Source organism: Eschrichtius robustus, chromosome 3 (assembly GCF_028021215.1).
Source record: "Eschrichtius robustus isolate mEscRob2 chromosome 3, mEscRob2.pri, whole genome shotgun sequence".
NCBI lineage: Eukaryota > Metazoa > Chordata > Mammalia > Artiodactyla > Eschrichtiidae > Eschrichtius > Eschrichtius robustus.
Window position 1 is genome coordinate 184850040 of NC_090826.1, and position 13324 is coordinate 184863363.

Consider the following 13324-nt stretch of genomic DNA (forward strand, 5'->3'; position numbering starts at 1 on the left):
GTTTTAAAGCATATTATTTTGCATTCTCAAAAACCTTTACGATACTTTTTCCGGTGGGGATACTAAAATGTTTCTTTTTCTGCCCCATTCCAAAGAACCACACAAGAGCACATTAAAACAGTGATGAAATAAAACGCTTACAGGTTTGTATCTCAGGGCGTCTCTGTAGGATCCAAACAAAGCAGCCTGCGCCCTCAGGAAGGCCCTAGCCACTCCGTCCCCCGTAGCTGTAGACTGCTTCTTCAGTTTATTTTTCAGGGCCGAGACCTGTGTGACAGAGAGGAGCCGTTAAATTCACACCTCAGAAATTGGTACAGCGAGGCACGAGCCCAATGGGCAGGCAGAGCGCAGCGTGTGCAGGTCAGCCCAAGCCTCATCTTCCTCCCGACAGCTTATCTTCTAACTGCAGGGAGCACCTGCTGGTCTGTTAATTGAAAGGAAAGCAGGGGCCCACAGTAATGTGCTAATGCAAACTGGTTTGTGCTCTCTTTTTTTCCCAAGCCCTCTTGACATAAATAAGCTTTAATTATTTTACAGTAAACTGCTTGTGAGCCACTTTTCTGCAGATTTTTAGCAATTACAACATGTGTCTACTTGTTTGGCGACGAAGCCGGTTGGGTAGCGTTCGACTGCTTGCTATTTAATTTTATTTTTGGAAGCTTTGTTTGTATATGTAAATAATTTTCCAGTCATTTGTCGAATAGTTTTCACCATTATTAGATAAAAAGAGGGGAGGGAAGTTCAGGTTACTGAGAACCTTCCACAAGTGGGGAATTGTGTTGTGCTCGTTAGACACTGTCCCATCTGATCTTCAGTGTCTTCTACGAAAGGTACTCACGTTACCATTTATGAAGAAACAGGGGCTCAAACATGTGAATCACCTTGCCCTCAATATCTGGCTACTAAGTGGCAAAACTGAGATTTCAACCCAGTCCTGTCCAGTTTTCTCCACCATCACATGCAGGATTCGAGGTCAACGTTATTGCCTTATGAACCAGTAATCACGTTAATAATGTTTTAAAATCAAAGAAAAATGTATTATCTAGGAATTTGTGAAATTTTAAAAGGCACCTACATTTGTTATAATTTTTCATACAGTTGCATCCTTTAATTTCAGGTTGTGTGTATTTTACAGAATGCATGCTATTTATGAACAGCCCTTACTTAGATGAGTATTTTCCAAGAGTAATCAACCTCCTGATGCACACTCTTAGTTTTTAAAGGGGAGGTGATGTGATCTGTTCCTATGCATCCAATTCACTTGACCAATTCCTTTCACAGATAATAAGAAGTACACTCTGTACACTTAAAAAATACCATTGATGCTCATATACATTACTTGTCAATGCTCTACATGGGAACGTGAAGTCACGTAGAAATTCTGTTTTCTTAAGAAAAAACTGATGGGACAAAGTCTGGTTGGATTGTTCCCTTATCAGAGCATGTTCTTACCCTTACGATACTACCGGATAACAAAACAATGTCATTCCTCCTTTATATATATATGCAAGGAGGAATATTTTTATTTCTTTATACAAGCAGCCCTGACTACTCTTGTGGATGATGATTGTAATTGAAGTGTCAACCTAATTAACAACTAAACTTTGAATAATGCTAATGAGAAAGGAACACAGCATCAGAGGAAGGACCAGCTCTACAGGTGATAAACCTTCACAGTAGTGACATTTTCCAGTGTAAAGTCACAGTTACTGTGATCTGATCAAAGACAGAGACCCCCATTGGGTCCAATTATAACCACAGTTTTGAAAAAATTATTGAGTTATGATGTTCATAATCTATGCAGAAAGGCCTTTGCAGTATAGGTCTTTCCCCATAGCTGTGATCTTTTCAATTTATATCCAAGCTCCATAGATTCAGACAAAAGTTTAGAGCCTAATTCATTTAGCCCACAAAGTGCATAAATCAGGATTCATTTAAGAAGAAGTTTTTATTATTAAAATCTAACCTCAATTAATGCGTATTTTTAGGTAACCCACATATTCAAAAATAAATACAGCTGAAGGATGCAAAAACAAACCTCTGACTTAATGTCCTTTATTCTGAAATCTGTAATAATGTTATTTTTTAGGTTTCAAATGCCTTTAAAAAAAACCAATGGGGATGAAAATCAACACATGTATTTCATTATTGCCCCCTAAAAAGGCTTATGATGGAAAGAATAAGATTCTAGTCTTCCAAAGTATTATAAAAAGAAAATGATTGGGTTATTTTTAATTTTACTTTAGAAAACAAAAAACATTTTAAAATGTCATGCCTTGTATCTTTGTAAAAGAAAATTCCTCAAGATGTATTTTTCTATAAAATCTGGAAGTGACAATTCGGTTCTCCACAAATTAAGAATCCTTAGGACAATCATGACACATGTGCTCCCAGAGACTGGAGGCAAGTCAAACCATCCCTCACCCTTTATTACCCCGAGTCCTTGATGGCTTAAGTGCTGCGTAAGTTATCCAGGGTATTCATCACGCTGCCTCAAGCCCTTCCTAACCAAATCATAACGAGGTAGCCTTCACTTCCAAAATTAGTCAGTGATCGCTCCTGAACTTCCTCAAGAGCTCTATAGAAAACAGGAAAGAAGAAAATACCTGTTCGAGAACTGTCCGAAACGGTAGCCACTAGACACACAAGCACTTGAAATGTGACTAGCCCAAATTAGGATTTGCTATTTGTGTAAAAAAAAAAATACACTGGATTTTGAAGACTTAAAAAGAGCAAAATACCTCATTAATAATTTTATTGATTACATGATGAAACAGTATTTTGAATATACTGGGTTAAATAAAATACATTATTAAAATTAATTTCACCTATTCTTTTTATTTTTTAACATGATTACCAGAAACATTTTAATTGCATATGTGGCTCATATTATATTTCTATTGGACCGCGCTATTCTATATGAGCATACTATATAATTTCATACAGACATGTGAGACTAGCAAGAAATATGGTTACGTTTTTCCTTTACCTATTTCTACATTATTTCAACCTTTACAAACAGCATATAAGGAGTTTTTCCTTGACCTACTCTAGGTGGGCTTCGACTGTCAGTAGTTCTGAGGTGGTTCCTATTTTTCAGAGACCAGAAGGGCAGCTGAGTTAAGTGTTTCTGTATGCACCAATGAGTGCTCAAAAACAGCCTGTAAAAATGAAAGGGTTTTTTAATAGTCAGCTTCAGCTATTAGGACATTACTCTAACATAAAATGATTGTGTCAACCTTGCTATTCTCCTGTCCTTTAGACCACTGGAGTAAATTATCACCAGTTACCACTATGCTTTGCAGAGCTAAATAGCTTTTAGCAGTTTTTATCTATAAAAAGGTGATATATCTTCTGCACTTATTTAAAATACTTGGTCTGGGAAATAGCATTTTCTGCTTTAATTTCCAAACTTCTAACTTTAGTTATGAAATAAATGTACATCTTTCCATGAGATCCTAAAGTTTATACTCACATATAACTGAATTCAGAAAAGCATTTGGAACCTTGGTCACATGTCTATTATCACAAAATCCTATCATGTGATCCTGAAAAAGTATCAATTGTTTTCTCTTTTTATTCTTAACAAAGTAAGCTTCAATCTCCGATGGCTAAAGACGACTTGAAAACTGACATTTTATTTTATTATGACATTTTTTAGTCTGCATATAAATTATTTTTTAAGTCTAATTAGGTATCATACTAGACCTCCCCTGCAAAAAAAAAGTTAAACAGTGAAAAAAACTTCAGAATAAACGTCATTTCACTGCTCTTATCAAATGTTCAAATTCCTTTCATACAACGAGGATCCAGGCTTCTAAAGCAGCCATCCACAGGAGGAATTATAACCTGGGTTTGAGCACAGTGGGAATTCACTGCAACATGAATAATATTACCACCAATTCTCCACTTTTACCCTCTTAGCACTAAATGAGCATGAATAAAAGGAGGGAATTACATGAGTAAACACAGCAAACAGGTATAAATAAAAGAGTGCAAGCCACGTGCACACGGGCTGAGTAATGAAGCAATTATGCCAACCGGGGGTTAGGAAGGGAGGTGACATAAAGGAGCTGAGTTTTTCAGAGAAGTGACAGAAATTTTCTCTTGACTTTTAGATGTGTCTTCTCAGGAAAAATAAATCAATCACTGTAACCCATAAATTTTAATTTTACTTTTTAGGATCACAAAGAGAAACATCAGGGTAAAGAACAGAAGGAAAAAATAAATGTTCAGGAATAACATCTGGACAACCTACATGACCTGAAACATCTCTGTGATGTCTTTAAGTATCCTTTTTCCTAACTAAGCTGCACTCTAGAAACTACGTCCATTCAGAAAAGTTAATGCTTCAAATAATTATTTGCTTTAGAAAAAAGTTACAAGGTTAAAGCCTTTTATTCTTCCATGAAACATGTTACGGTCATTGTATGAATCAGGTATCAAATCCCTACACTTCTTTAATCCTTCTAATGTTCAGTTTTTTAAGCAATAAAATTAAGCCTTCCTTCTTAATATAATTTTCTAACATGCTTCTATCTAAGGATTAAAACAGTAACCTTTAACATTTATTAAATGAAAAACATATGATACACTCCCAGAGGGTATCATGACATTGTTTCTCTGAGTGCTTAAATTACCTTTCAAAACCTAAAATATGGTGTCGTCTACAACTATTTTCCCTTCAGAGGCATCTCAAAATGATCACAACCAAAACTGCTCTTACTCGACCTCAAGCCCAATGTCAGTGTCACTTCCGTGCACCTAGGTGCCTTGCAGGTCCTCTCAACGCGGCACCCTTTCTCATCTTCCATAAGCAGTAATCACTGAGCCCCAGCTGTTCGACCTCTGATATAGATTTCAAATCTGTCCGCTTTTCTCCAAATCCCTGCCACTATCAAGTTCGAGCGACTACCATCTCTCACCTAGACCCCTGCAAATGGTCTCTTAACTGCTCTTCCTGCTTCATTTCTGCTTCGTTATACCCAGGGATCTTCAGGACCTAGAACCCAAGACGATATTTTTAGAAGTCAAAGTGGATCTCACTCTTATTCCTCTGCTACAAATCGCTAGTGAATTCCCAGTAAAGTCTGGAGGTCCTGAACAAGAAGCACAGACCTTCCACGCTCTCACTCCTACCTGTCTCTACCCCCTCATTTGCGTAACCTCTCTTTTGTTCCTCTAAGCGCAGCTATACGGGACTTCCTTACATTCCCTGAATCTGCCAACAGCAGAGCCTTTGTATATGCTATTCCTCCTCCTCCCACCTGACTCATACTCATTGTTCAGGCCAGTTCTGCACTCAGGTGTTCTGACACGTTGAGCTGAACTTCAAAAAGCAGATCTCAGTTTGTAGGCGGGTAAGAGTGGCCTCTCAGCTTGGCTACCATTATTTTCATTTGGGCTCGCTTATGGCAGAGACAGCTGTCAGCCTACCAACGGCCACTCTCCCTCTCTTCCGTAATAGAAATCTTAAGTTGTGACCGGTGCTTGGTTAACCCAGCTATCTCCCAGCATCACCATGACCTGGTGTGGCCCCGTGGTTGGGTTCAGCTAACAATGGGATGTGAGTTCCAGGACCACAGCTTCTACATCTTCCCATCCACTCCACGCCCAGCGCAATACAGGCATCCAGTAGGTGCTCAATCAGCATCTGTTGAGCGAATGAACAAATGAACCTGTCCGAGGCATGCTGCTACACTAACTTCTCTAGTTAACGGGATCAGAATATCTGCAATGGTGCCCGGGAACAAAATTCATTGAGAAGTCCACCAAGTCATCATATCAGCAATTGATTTGGAAACCACTATCATGACAGTGCTCACAACATCATGCACACAAAAAGTCTCTCAAATATGGAGAAGAACTTAAAAAACAAGGAACAAATTTTTAAATTATTTTAAAGCCAAAACATACATATACATACATACACACATACTGGCCATAAGAAGACAGAGAAGCACATTATTAAGATGATACTGGAGGAAAAAAGACATCAGGAGAGGGGCTTCCCTGGTGGCGCAGGGGTTAAGAATCCGCCTGCCAATGCAGGGGACATGGGTTCGAGCCCTGGTCCAGGAATATCCCACATGTCGCGGAGCAACTAAGCCGGTGCGCCACAACTACCGAGCCTGCGCTCTAGAGCCCGTGCTCTGCAACAAGAGAAACCACCGCAATGAGAAGCCTGCGCACCGCAGCGAAGAGTAGCCCCCCGCTCGCTGCAACTGGAGAAAGCCCGTGTGCAGCAACGAAGACCCAACGCAGCCAAAAATAAATTAAAAAAAAAAAAGACATTAGGAGAAAAGCTAATTTAGATGGAAATGAAAGGCCACGAGAAAGCCAAGGAAATTCATGAGCACTGAAAGTCACTAGAGGTGGCAAACTCTAAATCAACTTTAAAATGGCAAACGTACAGAGACATGCAGGGAGGAACCGTGCAGGGCTGGGTCCTGCAGAGGGAGGCACAGATTCTCTCACGCAGCCGAGAGAAAAACAACAAAGACCTTTTAAATGTTGAAGCCCAATTAATTAAGAGTTTGAGTTTTTTATTTTTGTTTTGTCATGCTTTGGTATCTAAAGTTTATATTAAAATATACACACCAAGAAAACAGTAGGAAAAAATAGCAGGATCTGTTCATAGTTTACTCACAAAAAAAAACCTTTTCGCAAACAATCTCATCTCTGAAAGTAACTATTTAGAAGAAGGGTGAATCCCCGTGACAGCCAAAGTCGGGTGCAGGAGCAGGGTGACTGCCATCGCAACCTGCTCTCCTTCTCCAGGGACAGGAAACACACAGTTGCACGCAGAGCCACAAAGATAGGTATTAAACCGGCTTCCAGGTTTCTCCCTTTCCTTACTATGAAAGTCAGATGAAAATACCCTAATAAACACTACTCTCAGGGGCAAACTGAAAGCAGGCTTTGTCTCCTGGAGGCTACTCTATTAAACAAAAAAAATGTCCTCTCAATTACTCCAGAACCCCAGCGAAATTGTAACATAGTTGTAACCTGGACACTCTACCAGTTTGCTGGGGACTTCTTTCACTGCCGAAGGAGATAAAGATTACAGCATGGCTCTGGCAAACCTGGAACTAATATAATATTCTCTGGGGCCTTTTTTCTTCTCTTCATAACATATATTATGACAATTTAACATAGTAAACGTTCATGTTAGATTAGAGGAAATATCCAATGAATTAAATATATTTACTGACTTATTTGCATGGTTGTAAGAGTTAAATTTGTTTATATATACTTTAATTTTTTAAGCTGATTTTTTAAATTCTCTGAAAAAGCCAATTCTTTTCCAAACTTATTCCCAAACTAATTAACTCACTTGAATACAGATCTCTAAAAATTTTAATTTAAAGTCCGAGTTGGGGTTTTTTCCTCTAGTTCTTTAAGCTTGTAATGATTTTTAGTTAATCGGAGCAATTTGTGTCTTTGCTTTTCATGTAATGGTAAAACCATTAACCTAGTCCTTGGTGTGATACTTGAAAGCCTCAGTAGAAGATGCACAGTGTTTTAAATGACTCTATTTCATAATAAGGTCTTTTCAATGTTTTAAGAATTAAATATGCTTTATACTAAATGTTGCTGTCCTATAACATACTGTGGCCTACCGTGAATGGTACAATAACTCTTCAGCGTACATACTGTATTTTCTACACAGGCTCAGAACAGAAAATAGAAAATCGTTTTCCAATAGCATTACATATAGCATGAAAATGAGTTTTTAAAACAGTGTTGACAATCCTAATTTAAATCAAATAGGTCATGATGATATTTCTTTAACAAGATTAGAATGGAGAGTAAGCGTCTATATCAAATTTTAAGAGTTACTCATTGCAATGTGTATCACGTTTACACGAGAGAGACCATGCTCTAGTGCTTGGGGAGTAAGTCTGAGAATCAACTTCTATGAACTCAAGCTCTATACATACTATTAACAGCACAGTTTCTGTGGCTTTATCCTCTTATCTAACACAGGGGTACAAGTATATTGACCTGTCTCAGAGTATATTATTTTTTACAGTCTAATAAGTTAAAATTACTTAAAAACAGTTAAGCAATACAGGTCAAAATTTGTTTTCCTAGTAATGAATATTCTAATGCATGTAACTTTTTCAGATGTCAATTCTAACCTGCTTTCTTCTATAAGAGTTAGTTTATAATTGTTTTAACTTAATATTCACCTAAAGACAGATTTCCTGTTATCTCATTATAACTCTAATTAGCTTAATTTTCCCACAAATGAGGTCTCCTATTTATTTTTGAAATAGTAACAATTTCCAAATTACTTTTTAAAATGTTAATGATGATAAAAATTTAAATGAGCACTAATACCTTAGAAATACAACATTTTAAATTCTTATGTAACTGAAACTAAATTTGTGTATATATTTGCAATGGAGGGGGTCTCAATAATGCATTTTCTTAAATTAAAATGAACCCATTTGAGATTTCAAGTGTTATGTTTAATACAACTGGCTCTTTCTGCCCCCACTTAAAAACATACCACAACAACACTAACTGCAATCGATACTGTTACATAGCCCTAAAATTTACTTTTTTATTTCAAAACACTCAAACTACATATGTTTGAAGGTACCTATATTTGGCATAGCCACTAAAAAAAATAAAAATCACAATGTATTCGCAGACAAAAACTACAAAAGTATATTTTAATGGATCGACTGCTTTTAAAAGTTATTCCATGTAATAATCAATATCGTTAAAATCACTCCCAATAAAATGTTTTTTTTCTTTTAATGATCCAGATCTAAAGTGAAATGATGAAATCGAAAAACAACTGTTCTTGTCAGAAGACAGGAAGAGAGTTTTTTCCCCCTTCCCTTAAGGAAAACAAAGGATTCCTGAAAGCTTTGGCCTGATTTATTTTTCCAATTTTAAATACCTTAAGAGTAGCGGAACTGCTACTGGCATGGTAGTATTTCTAACAGTCAATAAATCTAAAATATTATGTGTGAATATTGGAATGAAGCCATTAAGAAGATTACAGCATGCAACACAGCAGAGGGTCCACAGGAAAAAAGAACTAGTAATTCAGGACAACTGTGACCACTGACCTTGGAACAGCCAAGACCACTGGTCAAGCTGACACGATAATAAAGTGCACATGCACAGAAAGTCATCTAGCCTGTAAGCATAATTTTAATGTTTTGGTGAATGATTTTAAAATGCCCCCATTTAAATATCAGTTAATTTATTAAATTACCAAACAATACCAACTGTAATATTTTTCAGGCTTCAAGTATATTTTATTAATTCAAGTCACAAAAAAATTCAGTATGATCATTTGTGATTTTTAACACGTCTCATTTAAAACATTTACAATTATAGCAAGTATGATGTGATACTTTATCGTATTTCCTACTATAAGAGATAGCTTTGGAAAACTGATGAAAAAGCTAAATTTATTAGAGCTGGGTTAAACAAACAATCACCTGAGACATTTTTAGAAAATGACTCTAACTTTAAAACATCTCATACTTTCAGTAGATAGTCCTAGCTCCACCTCAGAACTATTTCAGTTTATTCATACTTCAAATTTGTCTAAGTCTGCGATCCTTAATTCCGAGCATATATTTAGTTATATCTACATTACCTTGCAGAATTCCCTTTTATGAATATTTTTTACTATTTCAGTTATGTTAACTGTTGCTTATAAATAAACAATGAGATGGTCCCTCTTGTCATTTTATATATTTAGGCTTTTACATTTCATGAATATTGTTTAACTTCCTCACATATTTAAATAAATGTTTCAATATCAAACTAATTCTACTAGGAAAGTAGAGGTTCCCAATTTAAAAAGAATCACTCATCAAAAAATTACTATTAAAGATTGTTTTTCTCAAAGAAATAATCAGCTATCACTGGAGCTGACTATAAAAATTTTAATATAACACAAAAACGCTGATTTCTTTTTCTTTTTTCTTTTTCTTATCCTTCCTCATTTTTAAAAAAATAAACAATCCTTTCTTCTTAGGGAATTAATAGTAGGAACTACATGCACATAAGGAAAACATTCTTAAAAGTTGGGACTTTATTTTCATAATTACGTCCCTATCCAGTGAAGAATACTTTGATGGATTTCTAAATGAACAACTCTAATCCTTTCTAGCAGCTTCTGCAAAATCTTTATAATGAGGCAATCGAGTTATAATGAGCTAAAAAGATAATATAATTCTTCACTGGCCTGGGTTTGGGTTTGTTCATACATGGCATAAATTTTACTACAGTTAGATAAAGTAGTTCGATTTAATTTGCTTCAAGGTCAGCAAGTATTTTAGGTTATTTATGGGCATAAATAATCTGATTTTGACTTTAAAGTCACATTTCCCCTATCACTAGCCATAAAAGCAATCAAGGCTAGTATTACTGTATTTTCTGAGTTTGAGATTTTTTTTATTCCTTTTTTTTTTTCAAGCTCTCTAATAGTGATTTCAAAGTACTTGCAGTATTACAGAAAAAAAATATATTTTGAAGGTATTTTTATTCCCAAATTTTAATATGTCTGAATAAACAATGGATTTTTTTTAAAAGGGGAGTTATTTTAACTTAGAACTATGTTATAAAGATATTTCAAAATAGCCATTAGAATATATACAGAAACAGTACAATCTGCATTTTTACCCTGTTCTAAGGAATATGAAGGCCAGAAAATTTACTTTGGAGACTATTTAACACAAAATACAGAATATATCCTATTATAAGCTGCAGACCCACACACATGCACACACACACAAACCTCTGCCAAGATCAAAGACCAGAAGAGAGCTGGCACTTAATTTATCAGCCTTTACAGACAAAAGACAGTTTTCGTCATTTCAAAAGGATCAGATGTCTTTTATGACAAACTGGGTTTGCAGTTTAATTTACAAATAGAATTCTAAGTAAGCAGTCTTTGCTCTGCCAGAGCAAATGACAAACAGTGTAGGTTTTCATTCTTGCAGCCCTCAGCAGGATAGAAAGGATTAAAATAAAACTGAAATAATTTAGAGAAAACAAATAAATGTTTCAGAAAGTTGAGGGAGATCAAAGCCAGAATTTTCTGACCCCAACTGTACAAGCATTTCTTATTATATTGACCAGTGCCATCAGATCATTAATTAAAAGGAAAAGCGCTGGCAGGTGGCAGGGAAGCAAAAGCCGATAATTGGCCCCCTTCTTCTTCTTGCCTTCAAAAACTCTCTCATTCTTTTGCAAGACATGCCACTAGGCAGACAGAAATGCCTACTTTGTAATATAATGATTAAGATGAGATGAAGAGACTTATGTTTAAAGAAACTCTGCCTAATGAATGCATCTAGCTTTTTAATTACGATCCTACTTTTACAATAAGGAATATGATATTGCATCTGACATCCCCTCAACTGCCAAAAGGTAAAAATACGAAAGACAGACTCTACATTGACTCCTCTCACACCACATGCTCATATTCAGCCCTTTTATTTCAGGCAGAAAAATGGGAAAGTAACTCTTGGTGATTCAAGGGTCCAGGAGAAAACATACAAATGTTTGTTCACCACAAAATATCCTCCAGACTTACCACGTCACTCGGTAGGCTGCTCAAGTCATTAAATGGTGATTCTAAAGTGTTTGTGTCAACATTTAACATAACCACATCCTCCAATGATTTATTTTTCACTCTCTGTTTAAAAAACACAATTATAAACAAACATCTTAGTATATTTTCCTTCCAAAGCTATAATGAGCTTAGATATGTAGAGAAAATTATCTTAATGCATTATCCTTAGGAAAAGAAAAAAGGAAAATTCTACATCATAAAAGAATATAAACAATTTTGCCTTATGAGAAAGTCTGTCTAAACCATTCAAAAAGAAAGAGTAAAAATGCTTAAAATAGCATGTTTACTCATCTAAATATATTAATAGTTCGGAGACACTGAATGTAATTTAACTACCAAGGAGATACTACAACAAATACAAAATAGGCATGGCTATATTAAACTGTAAAAATTTATATCCTTTAAATTTTACCAATTGAATTTCAATCCTATGATACAGGAACGTGTGGTCAGTTCTATAGCTATTTTTAGCATAAATCATACTGCGGGGTTAACACAAAACAATAAATATGACTACTAAATAGTAAAGTAAGTTTTAAATTAATATTTTCTCTATATCTCCATATAAATTTGGTATAAGTTGATGATGACAAGGGAAAGTTGAGTACGAAAAAATGACAGAGAGCAGTAATATGGAATTTATTGTTAGTAATGTTTATCCCATGAATTTAATATAAAGGATCAAATTTAATAGCCTATCAGATTAACTATTTGACTTGTCATATTTGTTTGAAAGCTTAGTCAAATGGTCAAATTATCTCAATATATGCACAAATGATAGTAAATTAGAATTTACTAAATTTTTATCCTTAAAGAAAGAAAATATTTATAGTTTATTTTTCCTATTTAAACTAATATGTCTACTTAAACAAATCATATAATTCTATTAGTCTTATCTAGATGATAGCAAATAATATTATTTCCTAATGAAAATAAGTAAGGTGTGCATTAATTAAATATATCCATCAACCCAGAATTCCATAACTGCATAGGTCAACTAGCAATTGGTCAATTAATTTCAGTGCAGTAGTTTTAAAAGTGACATTCTAGAATAATAGCCATTTTTTCAGATTATTTAAATACCTTAAATATTAAATTGGCCAGGCCAATTTTTTAAGTTAGCCAAGACTGGAATTTCTGTGATCCACTTAGAATTTCAAATCTCTGCGTATCAGGCAGAATGTTAAATTTGCTAGGAAAATGGTAGTCTAGGGTAGGGAATTTTTATGTGTTAGGATAGCCACAATGTCTATGTGGAATATGCATTCTTAAGGGGGCATGTGATTCTAAAACTCTATCCTGTAAAAGACATTATAATTATTCTAAAGTAAGACTCAGAAAATGGCCATTTCTAAGAAAGTAACTTATAACGTGATACTATTGCCAAAACATTTATAAATAAACTCATTTCCTTTCCATGTGTATACATATATGTAAAAAAGGTTTACATATATAAATATGTGGTTATCTACAAATCAACTATAGCATAACTACAAAAATAACCTATGAGCAAAAACTATATTTATATTAATGGCATTTGTATGTAAAAAGTATATCATAATTTTGATTTCCATCTTCAATTCTAAATTGCCCTTTTAACAGAAAATGTAAAGATAATCCAGAAACCTGACGTATTTTTCAGGGAACGAAATGAGTTCATCTAAATAGCCTAGAGTAATGGTTATGTGACCCCAAAATGTTTGTAATGGC

At 35.1% G+C, this 13324-nt stretch overlaps 1 protein-coding gene across 3 annotated transcripts in view; it reads right to left on the reverse strand.

Moving 5' to 3' along the window:
* Nucleotides 1-13324, reverse strand: part of DENND1B (DENN domain containing 1B) — a 258260-nt gene that overhangs the window by 85897 nt on the left and 159039 nt on the right. For all 3 annotated transcript variants that reach the window (XM_068541850.1, XM_068541853.1, XM_068541852.1), the window contains 2 exons: nt 11576-11677; nt 142-267 (listed from right to left, as the gene is read on the reverse strand). In XM_068541850.1, the coding sequence (XP_068397951.1) occupies nt 142-267; nt 11576-11677 (228 nt within the window). The remainder of the gene's footprint in view (nt 1-141; nt 268-11575; nt 11678-13324) is intronic.